At 36.1% G+C, this 17528-nt stretch overlaps 1 protein-coding gene across 1 annotated transcript in view; it reads right to left on the bottom strand.

The window, feature by feature from the left end:
• The window catches only part of CCN6 (cellular communication network factor 6), a 67562-nt gene that overhangs the window by 1142 nt on the left and 48892 nt on the right, over window positions 1–17528 (bottom strand). Inside the window, exons 2-4 of the mRNA XM_072410203.1 lie at window positions 6817–7102; window positions 5596–5838; window positions 560–753 (exon numbers count right to left, since the gene is read on the bottom strand). Of these exons, the coding sequence (XP_072266304.1) occupies window positions 560–753; window positions 5596–5838; window positions 6817–7102 (723 nt within the window). The remainder of the gene's footprint in view (window positions 1–559; window positions 754–5595; window positions 5839–6816; window positions 7103–17528) is intronic.

Below are 17528 nucleotides of genomic sequence, written 5' to 3'. Positions count from 1 at the left end.
AGTTTTACAGATATTTGTTTGGGATTCAGGCCTGTAGTTTATTGGATGTAATTGGTGGGCCAAACACCCCATCCATTTCCCAGGCCAGGGATTCCAGTTCAGACTGGTGAGAATGGAGCCTGAGGCCAGATGTGGCTCGGGACATGAAACTTGATTATCCTGAGTGGATGTGAGTGCTTAGGTATGATACCCAGCCAGTAGAGTTTTGGGGTTAAGACGCTGGTAACACAGAGAAAAGACGCTTGTAGGAGTGGCTATGAACCCCTAGTTTGGTACTGTTATCATAGACCTTTGCAAGTTTTGCTAGCAAAGTTTGGTTATCCTGTTCACTGAAGGAAGATATTTTAAGTTTAAATAAAGGTATGGAGTGTATGGCTGTGTCCTGTGTGATGGACTGATCCCCGTTCCCCTAAATATCACAGCTGCCAGAGAGGATATTACATTCTGGTCTCTAATATAAAAGAAGCAATACAAATGTAATTTACAACACTTTTGAAAAAAAAAAACAATCAATCAAGGTCACATTATAAGTCTTAAAAGGAGCATTATATTAACTTACCTTAATAGCACTAAGTAGAGTGGTATTACATGGCCGAAGGTAGCATAGTCTTCTTTCTTTTCTCATTTCACATTTGCTGTTTTCATTGGTAACTCTGATAGAAATTCCCATACCACATGTTTTGGAACATGGACTCCATTGAGTTGCCTGGACAAGACACTTCTTTTTCCAAACAAGTGGTAAAATCTTGTACACTAGAACAAAGTATAGTATAATTAGAGTGAGTTGTCCCACACACTAAGATTTTATGTTACGGGTCAACAGCTAGGGGCTGAGTCACCCACTGGTTACAATGTCATTATCTCCAAATGAGAGCTTCCCTGCATTCCTGGATTTTACCCTCCAACCATAGGTTTTCCTTCCTCAAGATTAAGTAGGGTGATTTCTGCTCCAGTCTCCTTAATAAAAACAATTAAAAGTCCAGGCGTTTAATAGACAATAAAGAGTGAGTGTGAAACTCACAGTATTCGTAGGTATTGTATGTTAGTCATAATGTCAAGTCACAAGACTGATGTGAATTTTCTTCTTAACATGTCTCAGTATGTTCAATTATCCAAGGCAGGAGACTGTTAAAGAGTATTTAAAGGCTAATAACCTCAGGTAGGGTTTAATATACATATGTTCTTGTCTTGAGCAAATCTTCTATCTTTAAGTCCACATGCCTAAGTGACTATCACTGTTTTCTGGTGTCACTTGATTCTGTTGCCACCAAAGGTATTATTTGCATGCAATATTTTGATTTGCTTCCACAGCCAAGACACATACTCATATGTCAGATGGTGTCTGATCGAGCAGATCTTTCAATTAAATGTGGAACTGATGTCAACATTTCTATGTACTAAGGTAAAGGATAATATGTTGACACAAAGTGATACATACATTTAAAAGTCTACAGCCGGCCATCGCGTTACCTAAAGCCATGCTAATTAAAACATTTTCTCATTATATTGGGGTTAATTTAAAGTAACTTAGGCTGTTTTCTTAGGAAAGAGCAATATTGCTCTGCAAGGATTTTTTAACTTAGCTTAGGTTGGTGAATTAAGGAACATTTTGCTGACTTCAGCCATCTGATCATGTGCAAGCAAAAATCTTTTTTTGTTTTTAGGTTTTCTTGCATGTGGTTGGGTATTCTTTGCAGAGTAAACAGTGAACGCATTTACTAGCTAAGTGAATTATCCCTTGCAGAGTGATATTTCATTTTGCTGGGTAAACTACCTAAACTTCTTTAGTGAATCAACTTCATTGTATAGGCATTGTAGAGGTATTTGCGAAAATTGTCATAAACAGCCTAATTCTGCTCCTGGTGTGACCCTCATTGACGGCAATCTGGTAACAATCACCATGGAGGATTACTGCAAAGGACAAAATATAGTTTTTTTATGCTTTTATGAGCACACACAGATTTTTAAGTCAGCTGAAATGTAGGAAGCATCTCACAATATGTAGACCATTCCATCAACCAAGTCACAATACACTATGCAGCAGGTTCCATAGAATCAAAGACAGCAAGATGTCCCAGCATGGCGGCTGTTTAGGAACCCATCTATGGCCTCCTTCAGTTATTGTATGTTCTGTTCCCTAGCACTACCCTACTTTATTAGCTACTAAAAATGTATTTTAACAGAAAAGTATGAAGTCAGCTGTGATGTAAAGAGTTTAAATTTTGGATTATTGTTTGCTCTAACAAAATTAAAAATAGTTGTTTTACTGAATATTTCATAAAATTTCAAGAATGGTCCAAATATGTGTCTAAATATCTAAAAAAAAAAAAATTAAAAATGAAAATGAAAATTAAATATTATTTGTTATTAAAAAGATCTACCTTCACCTAGTGTATATCTAACGCATGAACAAAATGACATTACCCATCTTTTACATTGTTTATGATTATGTGACCAAATCTATACGTGTACCTGAAAAGTAGACATTTGTTTAATGCTGACAGATGATGAAGCAGGTTAGAAGCCCAAAACTTATCTGCAATACATAAGAGCATGTTATAACTTGGTTAGTTTGTATATTGAATAGTTTGTTATCTCATGCCAATATACAAAACAAGCTGATTAGTGTCAAAGCACAAGATAATATTATAATATTACACAGTTTATGCAGGTTAAAATTTGCAAAAAAAAAAAACAGTCTTTTGGGTCCACATAAACTTTTTTAGGCCTCAAATAGTTGCATGTGCTCTTTTACAGTGTGCATTTTTTATTGTAAACCTTCCCTCTAACCTTCCTCTGGATAATCAGACTGTTTGTTCTGTAAAAAAAATACCCCAAATGTAATATATATATAATAGCAGTCAATAGTTTTTAGTTGTGCTATTAGTTCTTGGGGCAAGAAAAAAAAAACATTTTAAATTAAAGCCTGCTCCACTGTATGGGGGGTGGGGGGTAGAACTTAAATTACCACTAACCCTTATCACTAAAATAAGCAGCTATCCAAAATTAACCCTAAACAGAAACCTTAATTGTACCCTGTACTGAATATAAAATTTGACCATACACCGTAACCCTAACCCTATGGGAGAGTTCACACAGGGTGTTTGGCATGTGTATAACATTGCCTTAACTCTAGCTAGCATTGTATCCAGCACTTGCCCAACCTTAGCCAACCTTAAAAGCGGTTACCCTACCCTAGCTCACCCTAGGGGTAAGTGGTCATGCCTAAAGTTAGCTAAGGTTGAGTTAGCAATTGCAACTAGTGCCAGGTAGAGTTAAAAAAAACACATTTATTTAGTGGTTTAGGTGCCTGCCAAAACCTCTGTGTAAACTCAACCCTAATGGAAAGCAGTGACCCTAAGCTAACCATTAAATTACACTAAATTATTTCTTAAAAATGTACTTAGGTGCCAGAATCACCCAGTCTAAGATATGAAGGCGAGGAGCAGCAAAACCCCCTGGGACTGTAGCAGCAGTTGACTGCTTGTTCTATTTTTTCCTACATGTTTTAATTTTGGCATTGCATGTTTTACCTTTGGTTTACCTTTTGGATGTGCAGTCTTCTAAACTAAGACTATGCTCTAATATTTGCAATCTATAGTCACTGTAATTCATATAAATGAAGAAAATATGTTTTTCCACCTGCAGCTCACCTTTATAATGTAGAACACATGTCTGTACATCTGAATGAATGTCAAGGCTACTCTATTACAGACCAGATCCATCTAAATCTAATCCAGATATTCCTAACATCCAAACATTCCTAAAAATTAGACATTTTTTTTTTAAAGTTAAACTTCAGGCTCTTTTGCACTATGTTTATAGTCTTACACCTATAGCACATGACTTGTTTTTTAATTTAAAAGTAATAAACATTTACACTTCTTTCAATGCCCCTGAAAGTTTTTTGTATCAAAATGCTTAGGATGGTGTTGTGATAAGAAAAATCTTTTTGAGAGGTCAGAGACTTTTCAATTTACAGGTAGTCTCAGAGGGCAATAAAGGAATTAGCGTAAGGGAATGAGAAAATTTACTTTGTATTGAACAACTAAATCACTAATCTCTTTTAATAGGAAACAGTAAGTTCACAAGATAAATAATACACATTTTTACCTCAATGGTGCATTAGCTTTACTAAGGTGTAGTATAAATGTAATCTTTGACGTGCATACAGGTATTACCTTGAATTTGCTTAACCACATATTAGTGGACAGAGAAGTGAGTATTACATTAGTGTCAGGAAAAGCATTAGTGAAGTAGAATTTACCATGCTTAACACCCACAAAATTAGTTTAAAAATGTGTTTTTCAATATGCAAACTGTCTTCTATACAATGTCCTAACTGACAAACAACTTGATCATATAAAGTCACAATGATTATGTGAATTCTTTTTTTCCTTGCACAGAACATGGAAACCACTAATAATAACCTTACTTCTTTCTCAGTTTACACTGCACTGTGGTTGTTAGCTGAACAAATTAGTGACCCATCATTGTTCCAGGGATGATTATTGCAACATAAAATGCACCAATACTAGTAAAAGTGCTGGTTTGCTAAAAATGGTATGTACATATACAAAGCTATGATATAAAATATATGAATGACAAAAATTTGGCACTGAAATTTCTGCACTTAATGCAAGTGATTCGATAGAAGACCTGAACAGATCCTGAACAGCTTGTGAGTCATTTTTAAATATAACTAGTGGCTGTGTGCCACACTATAGATGAAAACACAGAGCTAAAACTATCATTAACATTTTACACAATGACAGCTACTGATTAAGGTCAATGATCTAGATATTAGACACTGAATACATTTCCTATGTTTGGATCGCAATTACAGTACTAAGAAGTTGATAGTCAACCTTTGGCAGCTTATTCATTCACCAAATAATATTTACGTCCCAAGCACAAAATATACAATGATTTATTGTAAATGTGCTGCCAGTTTAAAAGAAACATGCCCCTAAAAATATTGATTCCTTTCTTTTTTGGAACATTGAAAACAATTCCAGGTCTATAAAGGAAATCTGTGCAGAAGAAATATATAGGCTGCCACTGCTGACTTTAGGTTCCTAAAATGCTAGTTAGCAGGGTTGGACAGGTGTTCGCTTCACTTTGTGCCTAAATGTCCTATGCATTAAAAACCAGCGAATATCAGATAACTGGTATTTTTCAAAAGAAGATCAGCAATGGCAGCCTATGGATATGTTTGTTTTGTTTAAACAATCAAATTTAGATATATTGACCCTTAATACAAGATACGTTGTATATAACTCAAAGGGTAGCAACACCTACACACAAATACTCTCTCCATGATTCCCTGGATCATAAAACCATTAACATATTGACAAACCATTATTCACTATAACCAAATGCAATAACGATCTATATTGATATTTCATACATATTGCAAACACTTACTTTATTATAATACCTCCAATATTGCCTGCCCTACCAGTCAAGTCAAACAAACTGCTAGACATCTATCAGTGCTGCAAACTATAAAGAAACAACCAGTAAGTCATGCTGACCTATATTAGCCAAAGGCCTTACAGAACACATAAGAAATGTAAAGATAATGCAGTATACCTGGTATAAGTTTGTTTTCCATCATTGCTGCATCCTTCTCTAAAGCACAGTTTGATAAGTCAGCCTTTTTTTTTGTGATGTCTGCAGTTTCTGTGCATTGGCTTCCATCTTGTTTGGATTCGAGCAGTGGAGAACATCCGATTGTGTCACTTATACAAAGACAGGTGTAAAAAGGACTTGGCTGAAAAGATTGTCCATTTTGATATAGGACACCATTGAGTTCACATCCAACAGCGTATATATCTGTATGTTCAAAGACAGAATATATCAGATACATAAAATCGATATATATCAATATATCTATTATGTATATATATATATATATATATATATATGTATATATATTTGTCCTTAGGTGTTTTCATCCATATATATAAAATGATGTCACGTCAATGTTTTATTAATAAGACAGTATCCTCTTTCCATTATGAATGTTTAGTCTCTCTCTCTTTCTCTCTCTGGACCTGATTTAATAAAGCTCTCCAAGGCTGGTGAGGATACACTTTCAGTGGAAGCTGGGTGATCCAGCAAACCTGGAAGGGATTTTTTAAAAGAATTTGCTAGCAAAATGTTAGCAAATGTTTACAATCTTTGACCAGATCCATTCAGTTGGATCTGGACCATCCAACTTCACTGATGAAAGCGTATCTTCTCCAGTTTTGGACAGCTTCAATAAGTCAGGCCGTAGCTCTCTTTTAATGTTCCATAGTTTTAATTGTTTTCAAAAAAAGAATACCATAGCAAGCCATGTAAAATGCATGTGTCCACATACTGTTGTATTACTGGTCATCAACATTCACTCACTTTCATTCTTCTGCCTAGTATTAAATGGATATGATACAGTTTTTTCTTATCTTTGTTGTACCCAATAAACATATATTTACCAAGAAAATAATGTTCACTCATCATGTACACATACATACCAGGTATGACCAAGTGCCCCCACCCTTCTAAAGCTGAAGTGGGCCTTTCTATAATTATGGCATTCTAGCTTCTTAGGTTCACCACAATGTTTACATCCTTCGGGGCAGTTTCTTCATCCCATGGGCCTGATTTATTAAAACTCTCAAAGACTGTAAAAGCTAGACTATCATGAGAGAACCTGGGGGATCAGTTAAGTAGTTGTGATTAAATGCATGAGGACAATTAATAGCTAGAAAGGTGACACTTAGTTCTATTTGACAAATCTTCAATAAAGCCAGAAACAGAAAGCAAACTTACATTTGCAAATCCCGACCTCAAACTTTGGTGCATCAGCTGAGTAGTCACAGTACAGACCTCTGTGGGGATCGCACACCTCTGCTTCATTGCAAATTTCCCCCAGCTGTCTAGCACAGATCTTACAGCATCCACAACCATCTTTAACCAGACTTATTCCCATGGGACATGAACGTTGGTTGGAGCATTTACATGGCCAGTGACAAAACTCTTTTCGTTGGATGACGGAGGCTACTGCTTTGTCCGTTTTCATCAGTGCGTTTACCTGCTCTTCTGCCCTGCAAAGAAACTATAAAATGCACTTTATAAGTATATATCATCACTCCAGTGCTCAGGCCATTTTCCAGGTATCAAACCATATGAACCTTTTCACTGATGCTAATGAATCTCTTATGACAGTATGACATAAATATTAAAGCTCAACTAAATCCAGAAATATACATGGCAAATTCTCAGAACAACCATGCTGATTTGGTTAAACTATAAGCACTACACTTGGAACTAAACTTTGCAAAAGAAAAAAAAAACACATTATGTAGTTATGTTTACTACTGTGTGGTCATCTGACCTCTCCTTCCTTTTACTTCCTTGTAGAGAAATTGTGGTCAGAAAATTGTTTACCACCTAATTCTTGTGAAGTACATCTACTAATAAATCCTGCCTCTTCACGTAGACACATGGATTCCAAAAGTATGCTGGAAATCCAGTCTGGTATATACAGTAATTCATACTTTTAGCATCACATGGTCCCATTTGATTCACACTATGTATTGCTGTGTGCAAGTTTATTCTGTCCACAACTTTGTCTTTATACTGTGATTGCATTCACTTATCTTATTTGATCTTTTTAGGGTTTATTTGGGCTTACCGAAGAATATTAAACCAATAAAACATTTTCCACTTTGTAAAAGGGTTGGGAAGGATTTGAAAGCAGACAGGCGTTCTAGCCCTTCCCTTGTTTTTATTCCTGTCTGTGTTGCTGTTGGAGAGTAATTATCAACTCCTGTCTGGCACAACTTTTTCAGTAGGATAGGAGGTGAAGGTAAATAGCCAGATTGCTGTAAAAACCTTACCAAGATCCTAACCCAACCTTTCTCTATCTTTTCAGAGGGAACCCTTGAAATAACTTTTAGTTCTTAAGGAGCACTTCTATAATTATCCACAGTTCAGAGTACATTTTTAGGATAAATCATCAGTGGTAAGAATACCTCTTACTTTGCTGGCCAGTGGGAAAAATGTCCCTCTTACAGATAGCCAAAGATAAATTATTTTTATTAAAACATGGCAGGTTTGTTTAAAGCAGAATTCCAACTAAAACATCAAGTTATAAGATATTAAATATCATAACTGAATAGCCAGATAATAGGTAACATACAGTAACACAGCAAGAATTTGGTCCAATATTCAGCTTGAATCCAAAGATTTCCCCCACAGTATTTTCTACTTGATATCTAATGACCATCATCTTAGAACCCACTTCTTCTGAGTTAAGGTCTTTCTATATCCGCCCCAGCTTATCTATTATTTTATTTTCTCTTCCTTTTGGCATGCTTCTTGTCAGCACATAAACTGTCTGGCTGCTTGTACGATTTCTTCCATCAGCACACCATCCCTGCTTTATCGGAATTTCAGGAGGCTGATAACTGATGATTACATTTAAAAAATACATTTTTTGTATTAATGATTAATCTGTGTTCCTTATACCTGCTTGAAGTTTATGTTTTTCTTTTGCCAGTTATGTGCTGAGAAGAAAATAATAATGAACTGGTTTTGATAATACCTGGTGAAAATTCATGGTGAATATTGGTTCAGTCTTGAATGGGTCCAGACCAATGTAAAATCCATCAGGTTACCTATATGACAGCATGTTTTCATTGTATACACAACCAATAATTTCAGGGATTACCTGACCGGAAATATGTTACTTGCTAAAGCATGTGAGTATGAGTTAAAGTAATCCTTGTATTTAGAAAGCAAAGAGAACTGGAATGCTCACATGAGCAAACAAGAAGAGCGGAGCTCAGCAAGCGTTAGTTTAACCAGTTTGTGACCATATTTGACAGTAATCTTCTTATAACACTGACAGACTGGAAACCACTGGTAAATCCTAATCTGTTTGTGACCAAAACAGATTTTCAGCAACAGGCTCCAGTTTTACGGCTGATTGGCATACAATGCCAACACTATATATCTTTTTTGCCATTGGATTTCAGTATTTGGACTGATTATGATGCAAGTGGCATTATCAATATATTCACAGAATTTCCACTAGTTTGCAACAACTTTCCAAATGCAGAGTAACAGTCATCCAGTTTAACTTTTTGCTTTGCATTATTAAATGATTCAAAGTAACAACCTGTTAATGCAATTGTTTCTAATGAGAATCTAAGAAACTGTATTAAAATTAGTAAGTAATAAAAGTAATTTTTTACCAGGTTTTGTGATGCTACTGCTATAACATTACTGTGATATCTCAGGATGATATAATATCTCTCTGAAGTGTACAATTTTGTCCATGATGATGAAGACTTTGCATATATATTTATTATATACAAACATACATAGATTCTATCATCAGTGGTGGATTTTTATTATCGATACTAAAACCTGTTGATTAGTCTCTCTTTCGATTTAGGAATATTACAATGTATTAGTGTTAACCGCTCTTGTGAAATACAGGACCTATGTGGATGTTTTTTCATACATAAAGTATTTTTTTAATTAAGTGTAGGGGACTGCCTTTTTATATCTGCTAGCTAAGTTGTAACTTTGTAAAATGCAAATAAAGTTGTTGAAGTGTTTCCTGCTTACAATCAACTCCAGAGGCCTCTACAACTCATCCTGACACTGATCATTAAAGGAGGTATTTGTGGTTATAGACTGTAAACATACCCAGGTATATCTGTGCACAATTCTTCTCAGGACTCTGCTATGTGTACTCATTAATGTTTATGGATTGTAATTGTCATTTACATGACCACCCCCCATAACAGGGCTACATAAGGTTTTATTTTTAAAAAATATTACGCCTCAAAAAATCCCTATCCTGTGTGTTGGTACATTTTTGGGATGTGATGTTTCTAATTCCAAAACCTCAACAATATATCCCATCTATCTCTCTGAAGGTTTTAGAGGGTGTAAAATATATACCAGTGAGAGGTGCAATAAAAACAAAATAGATTACTGGCACACTCGCCTTTCTCTCGCTACCAGGATTCCAACTTGCCTTGAGCACTGGAAAAAAGTTCAGTACCAACTCATCTAATGCCATGGCCTTTCTTGTGTGATTGCTGGATTTCTCTTACAATTCTGGCTTGTCATGGCTCATGCATATTTGCACAGCAGAATGTAGTCAGCCATGTTCTTCAAATCAGAGGAACGTATTGATCAATTAAACCAAACTGTTCCCTTGTACACAAAAAATTCAGGGTAATTTCTAGTGCACCAGAATGCCTAAAACTGCTTAAACACTTGCGAATGCTTGAAAATGGGGTGAAAAGCAGTTCAATTTAGGTCTATGTAGTGTCTGAAAAACCACTTGTAATAAAAAGGAGGAAAAATGAACCCATTCATTTCAATGCTAACCATTCTTTTAGTGCAATTAAATGAGGCTACCTGCAGTGGTACCACTTGAATAAAAAAATACTAGATTGAATTCAGTCTAAAGAAATTACCTGATAATTGTATGCAATTGATGTATGTAATAAAAGTATTTAGTATAATAAATAATTTTTTACTGCCCATATAATAATATTAACACTACATGTATTAAACATGATATTTATGACATTTTTTGAGATGGTGGTCTTTTAACAAGTATTTATCAAGTTCATGTGTCCATTGGGCAATTTTGCTCTATAGTTTCATAAATACCAATAATTACCCTTAGTAACAGTTAATTTCCAGATAAAATATTTAGGGCAGATCCTAAACTATGGCAGTATTACAAGTCAGTCCATAATGATAATTGTGGCAAATAAAACAAAGAACAAAATAAAATACATTACTAAAATGTATACAAATGTATTAAAATGCGATTTCATAGGGAATAAGGGATTTTGCCAATAAGTGTTGTTTTCCTACATTAGACATGCAGGTAGAACATGTAAAGCCCTGGTCCAGCGTTAGTTCTTAATAGGCGCCAATCCCCCAATCTAACTACACTCCTCACCTATTGCAAGCCTCCTCTCTGAAGACTAGTTGGGTCATCCCAGCATTGGTTTCCCCAAGGCCTCTGTGGCCTAAGGATGGCATCTGGGGCAGAAGGACTAATGGAGGATGACGATCCACAGGATCAGAACAGGGACATAAAGGTAAAAGTCAAACAGTTCAGGGTTGGAGACAAGGTGATCCACAGATTTAATGTGGTAGAGAAGAGTGCAGCAGAGATAAAGTCCTGGAACCACAGCCAGTAGTCATATACATATAGTCATACAGCCAAATTTAGTATTTGAGGTATAAGACAGAACAGAGTCACAAGCCAACATTGCTAAAGGCAGATAACAATCACCAGGTCAGAAAACAGGCAACATCTTCAGAAGTTAAGCTTGTCTTACCTGCTCGTCACCACGAGCAGGTAAGACAAGCTTAACACTACAATGGGCAGCTAGGGACTGAGACCTAGGAAGTTTTACAGAATCTAATGGCAGGACAGATCTGTGGCCAGAATTTATTCGGCTGAATAGGTGCAGCACAAATCGCCTCTATCTGTCCACAGTGCAAGGTGTTAGCCAGGATTTTTGAGACAGACACATCTAACTATGAGCACACTTTCCCAACAGAAAGCATGTCAAAAGCAGGTCAGCAAAATTACATTGATTTTAATAGAATATGGTATTATAACAAGTTATTTCAAAGGCTATGTTTGTCCCACTTGCCATTGTGTTTCTTTCAACGCAAATTTTTGTGTTAAATTTGTAATATTTTTAAAGCAGCTGCATACCTTCAAATAGAAATGCAGTTTATGAAAAGAACATTAGTTGACTTATCACCTGCAACTGTGTGTGTTCTGACTTTTGCAGTGAATGCCCAAATGAACAAATAATATAAGTTACATAATGTCACATAGAGTTTGAATCTTAGTGTTTTAAGTTGCATAACTTACACTATAATGACACTTCTCACCCCCTAACGAAAACAAAGTCCAACACATGGCAGGAGGACCCTTTAGCATATAGGCTTAAAAAGTCTATGTAATAAACTCTTGCTGTTTGCCATGTCTTCACGCTGTGTCACTGCCACAAAAATAATTTAGTGTTCTGTGACATGCATACAAAATTAGTAATATCTAGTATTTCTTATATTATATTAATACAAAATATGATTTTAAAATATGTCCCCCTAACACCATGAATAATTAGGAAAATGTAGCTCACAGTTTGCTTGCCACATTAGATGGTCAATTAGGAAAAAAAGTTTTGTGAATTAGGTCGGTGTGGAAAAAGTGCCGTTACACTCCAAAGAGCGAGCTCCCACCTCAAACTATGTGAGCCGAGAAAGTCTGCCAGCTGAAATGCAGCCTTAAGGTTGTTATTTCTGAACAGCGGATTACATTTACTCCTATTATAGGCCTCTCCATTTTCTTTTAGGTTGCATAAACTTTTTATAGTTAAGGTCCCATAGCTTAAGAAAAATAAATGATTGCATGACAACTTACCTGCTGATAGTAAGTGACGAGGAGAGTGAAAAGTAGCCACTGCATGTTTATGATTCCTGAAATCTAACTGAGAGATAGAAAGTGAGCACAGCTCAATATGAGAGAGCACACAAAGCTCCCTTCTGTGTTCTGTGTTAGTCTTACCTTTCTCTATGCACACATAAACTCACATACACAGCCATCTGCGTCATGTACCCACAAGCTCAGGAGGCTCCACACTCGGCTCTTTACCTTTATTCTGCTTTGCTGTAGTGTGTCCTCTGTATTATTGAGGTATATGTCATATCTGTTATCAGAGATCACTTTGGGAAATCCCTACTGTCAGTATATCAGCTACATACACAAATATATATTGGCTCTGCAGAGATATATGTATATATATCCTACTAGATTGTAAGCTCTTCGGGACAGGGTTCTCTCCTCCTGTATCACTGTCTGTATTAGTCTGTCATTTGCAATTCCTATTGAATGTACAGCGCTGCGTAATATGTTGGCGCTATATAAATCCTGTTTAACAATAATAATAATATTATTAATAATATATATATATATATATTATATATATATATATATATATATAGCAATATATATATATATTGCAAATAGATTGTTCCTAAATTCCAGAGACTTTGCATGCATCCCTGCAAGCCAGGATCACAGCATACACAGCCCAATTGTCGGTTGGAGGATCTCCTTGCTGCTGTTTTCAGGATCCTCTCATCAGGACAGCTTTGTTACAATCAACTCCAGAGGCCTCTACAACTCATCCTGACACTGATCATTAAAGGAGGTATTTGTGGTTATAGACTGTAAACATACCCAGGCAAGGTGTTAGCCAGGATTTTTGAGACAGACACATCTAACTATGAGCACACTTTCCCAACAGAAAGCATGTCAAAAGCAGGTCAGCAAAATTACATTGATTTTAATAGAATATGGTATTATAACAAGTTATTTCAAAGGCTATGTTTGTCCCACTTGCCATTGTGTTTCTTTCAACGCAAATTTTTTTGTTAAATTTGTAATATTTTTAAAGCAGCTGCATACCTTCAAATAGAAATGCAGTTTATGAAAAGAACATTAGTTGACTTATCACCTGCAACTGTGTGTGTTCTGACTTTTGCAGTGAATGCCCAAATGAACAAATAATATAAGTTACATAATGTCACATAGAGTTTGAATCTTAGTGTTTTAAGTTGCATAACTTACACTATAATGACACTTCTCACCCCCTAACGAAAACAAAGTCCAACACATGGCAGGAGGACCCTTTAGCATATAGGCTTAAAAAGTCTATGTAATAAACTCTTGCTGTTTGCCATGTCTTCACGCTGTGTCACTGCCACAAAAATAATTTAGTGTTCTGTGACATGCATACAAAATTAGTAATATCTAGTATTTCTTATATTATATTAATACAAAATATGATTTTAAAATATGTCCCCCTAACACCATGAATAATTAGGAAAATGTAGCTCACAGTTTGCTTGCCACATTAGATGGTCAATTAGGAAAAAAAGTTTTGTGAATTAGGTCGGTGTGGAAAAAGTGCCGTTACACTCCAAAGAGCGAGCTCCCACCTCAAACTATGTGAGCCGAGAAAGTCTGCCAGCTGAAATGCAGCCTTAAGGTTGTTATTTCTGAACAGCGGATTACATTTACTCCTATTATAGGCCTCTCCATTTTCTTTTAGGTTGCATAAACTTTTTATAGTTAAGGTCCCATAGCTTAAGAAAAATAAATGATTGCATGACAACTTACCTGCTGATAGTAAGTGACGAGGAGAGTGAAAAGTAGCCACTGCATGTTTATGATTCCTGAAATCTAACTGAGAGATAGAAAGTGAGCACAGCTCAATATGAGAGAGCACACAAAGCTCCCTTCTGTGTTCTGTGTTAGTCTTACCTTTCTCTATGCACACATAAACTCACATACACAGCCATCTGCGTCATGTACCCACAAGCTCAGGAGGCTCCACACTCGGCTCTTTACCTTTATTCTGCTTTGCTGTAGTGTGTATACCCAAAGGATAGAAATTAAATCAACAAATAAACAAACAGGTCTGAGCAATATCAACTACCTTAGAAGATTCAGGAGTTGTTTGTGTTGTTTCTTATACTGAATTCAGTTTAACATTCATTTGATCAAAGTGAAACTCTCACCGCAGAATGGTGTGAAAATGATTAGACAAATAAAAATAAGACAATATTTTTCCTATTTACCCTACAATGACAGACACTTCAAAAATGTTATGTCTGTGCCCACAATTCCTTCCACTGATTGGCAGCATGTTTATTTTTTAGAGCAGTGCAATTTACCACTTAAATGATATTCCAGTTCAGCCTTTTTGCAAAATTTTCTACATAAATTTTCCCATAAAAATATTTTCAAATCTAAGGAAACCCCTTCTAAAACCAAATTATTGGATATCAGATGGAAAATGCCACTTACATTTGTGGGAAGACTTGATTTAATGCTAGTCTGACAGCTAAAATGATAATTGTTCTATACAGGTGGCTCTGCCAAAACGAATCAGCCACTGGTCTGGGAACCCATAGCAATCTTAAGAGAAACCTTAGGGTTCCATGGAGGCCCCCACCAAATGGGCCACTTGTTGCCTTACCCTACTGATTGAACTGGGTGGATATTTCAAACTGTGTTACAGTGTCCACTTGTGTGTTATAGGTTATGATAAAAGCTATTTAGGCTGAAATTTGGAGGAATGACAGGCTGCCACAAATCTACTGCCTCTGTTGTGAACCCTGAGACACATTTTTCCGCAATGCCTATTGTCACAGAGGTACATAAGAACATGTTTTAAAGTAACTTTGCTGATTGTTCAGAATATGTAATTATGTTAGTGCATAGCGTCTAGGCACAGGTTCACTCTAAAGTCCATTTTGATGCCATCATCTTATTACAGGAAATAGAAGACTGATGGCTGTACTGGGGAAATTAGCAGGTAAAACAATTGTACAATTTTTTCAAAATTTTCCCTAGCTTAACCTTAATATATTTGCTTAATAAATGTACACTACATTTCCTATTCATATTTATTTTATCTTAGCTCCTCACACGAACCTTATTAATTGATAAACTTCTTAAAAATCTGCAAAAGCAGAGGTAATTGGCAGTGTCTTCCTAATTGTCAATATGGTCTCCTGTTACAATAATTAGGGATGAGCGAAATATTTAACTTTAATCTCGCAGCGAATCAGGCCTTTCTCCCCTACAGAACATGTAAGCGAGAACGGCCTTGTGATTCGCCACAAGGTCGTGTTCTCGCCGAACTCAGAAGAACTCTCAATGGAGAAACTCCATTGAAAGTTCACCTACAGTCACAGCTGATTGGAAGCACCCGCCTCCAATCAGCTTTGACCGCAAGTTCCCACATTCTCTGGGCTGTACTTATCAGCCCTGTGACGGTGGAAACTGAACTCAGATGAACTCTCAATGGAGAAACTTTATTGGGATTTCAACTGGAGTTCACCAGCAGTCACAACTGATTGGAAGCACTCGTGTGCCTCCAATCAGCTGTGACTGCGGTTCCCGCGGTCACCGGGCTGCACTTATCAGTGATAAGTACGCTCCCTGGGCTGTACTTATCAACCCAGGGAGCATGGGAACCTGCACTTCAGTGGAATTCACAAAATCGGTTATCCGGAATTTCGCGGACCCATCGGAAGTTTGGCTCATCCCTAACAATAATGGGATAAAGTCAGACTTGTTTTTTTTAAAGGAAAGGTTGAGATTTGCGTTTCAGTTCAGCTGAGAAGGTAACCTCTGCTCATGCATCTTATAAACTCATAATGCATTGCTCAAACGTGAGATCAATAGGGAGCAAGCCAGGTTTGTAGATATAACCTTTCCCAATTTTCCTGTATTGCAAAAATATTGTTGGCAAATATCCATAGTAAATCAGATCCACTGTGTTCTACCTGCTTAATGAACACATCACAACATTGCAAGTCATTTTAAGGCCAAAAGCATATACATTGATTTGATTTATTGTCTTGGTGAAGTGCAGTCTGCCACCTGCTGGAAAGTGACTGAGATTGATGAAAGTAATAGCTTCACAAATAAAGAAAATTAAAAGAAATAAATGGTTCAAATACATCTTTAATAGTGCTTTATATAAATGACTGTACAAATTGCATATATCATAGTATAACAATGTGTCATTTTTATTTCATGTGACATTCGTTTAAGTAGCTGCTACATATATTTTCCTGGCTTTTCTTTTTCTATTTTCTTTTGTATCATTGTACATTTTCAAGTAGATTACTATAATAGAGTAATAATTAAGCTAAATGCCAGACAAATATTAGCCTATTAGCTTATTGCTGGCATTAAAAAATTAAGCTTTTCATAAAGATTCTCTCATGTGATGCTTACATGTGAATTTTCTCTTTTTCTTTTGTTTTAGAGGATGAGAAATCCTTGTATCCTTGTAACATCTTGTATTCTTATTAGTATGTAGAAAATAGAGACAGGAATAAAAATCTAGTGTAAACCAATACAACCAAAGGCTCTGGGACACCACATTCTTATTAATCCACAAACTATAGAGAAAATGTATATAAATACAACTGGAACCTTGAAAAAGCCTAAACGATGTAATCACCAAAAACATCTACTTCAGTCCAGAACGTGTAATAATACATATTTCAGCTATAAAATAACTGCTGTTTAAAAAAAAAAGTTTTCTAAAAAGAAGTTAAACCATTACATAGGTAAACCTTTCAGAATTATCAGCATATCTGAATTTCAACCAAAAAAGTTGTGCTGTCCAAATATTGTTTAGCTATCTTTGGAGAATGTGCTTTCTGCAAACAAGGACACCTGGACTGTGTGTTCCAACCCCTTTCTCTCATGCCCAGTATTAATCATGAACTCCAGTTTGTGCTACGGTAGCTCTTCTGTGGGATCAGAGCAGAAGTGCTAGTTCCCCCAGTCCACATTTATTATTGAGCTTTGGGTGCCCATGCCTCAAATTCACCAAGTGTCCATACTTGACCAGTTTTGCCAAGCAAAAACCATGGCTTGTGGGAGAACACCC

The sequence above is a fragment of the Pyxicephalus adspersus genome, chromosome 4 (genome assembly GCF_032062135.1).
Source record: "Pyxicephalus adspersus chromosome 4, UCB_Pads_2.0, whole genome shotgun sequence".
NCBI classification, from domain to species: Eukaryota; Metazoa; Chordata; class Amphibia; order Anura; family Pyxicephalidae; genus Pyxicephalus; species Pyxicephalus adspersus.
The sequence above is the reverse complement of the archived record's forward strand: the minus strand, read 5'-3'. Positions and strand labels throughout refer to the sequence as shown.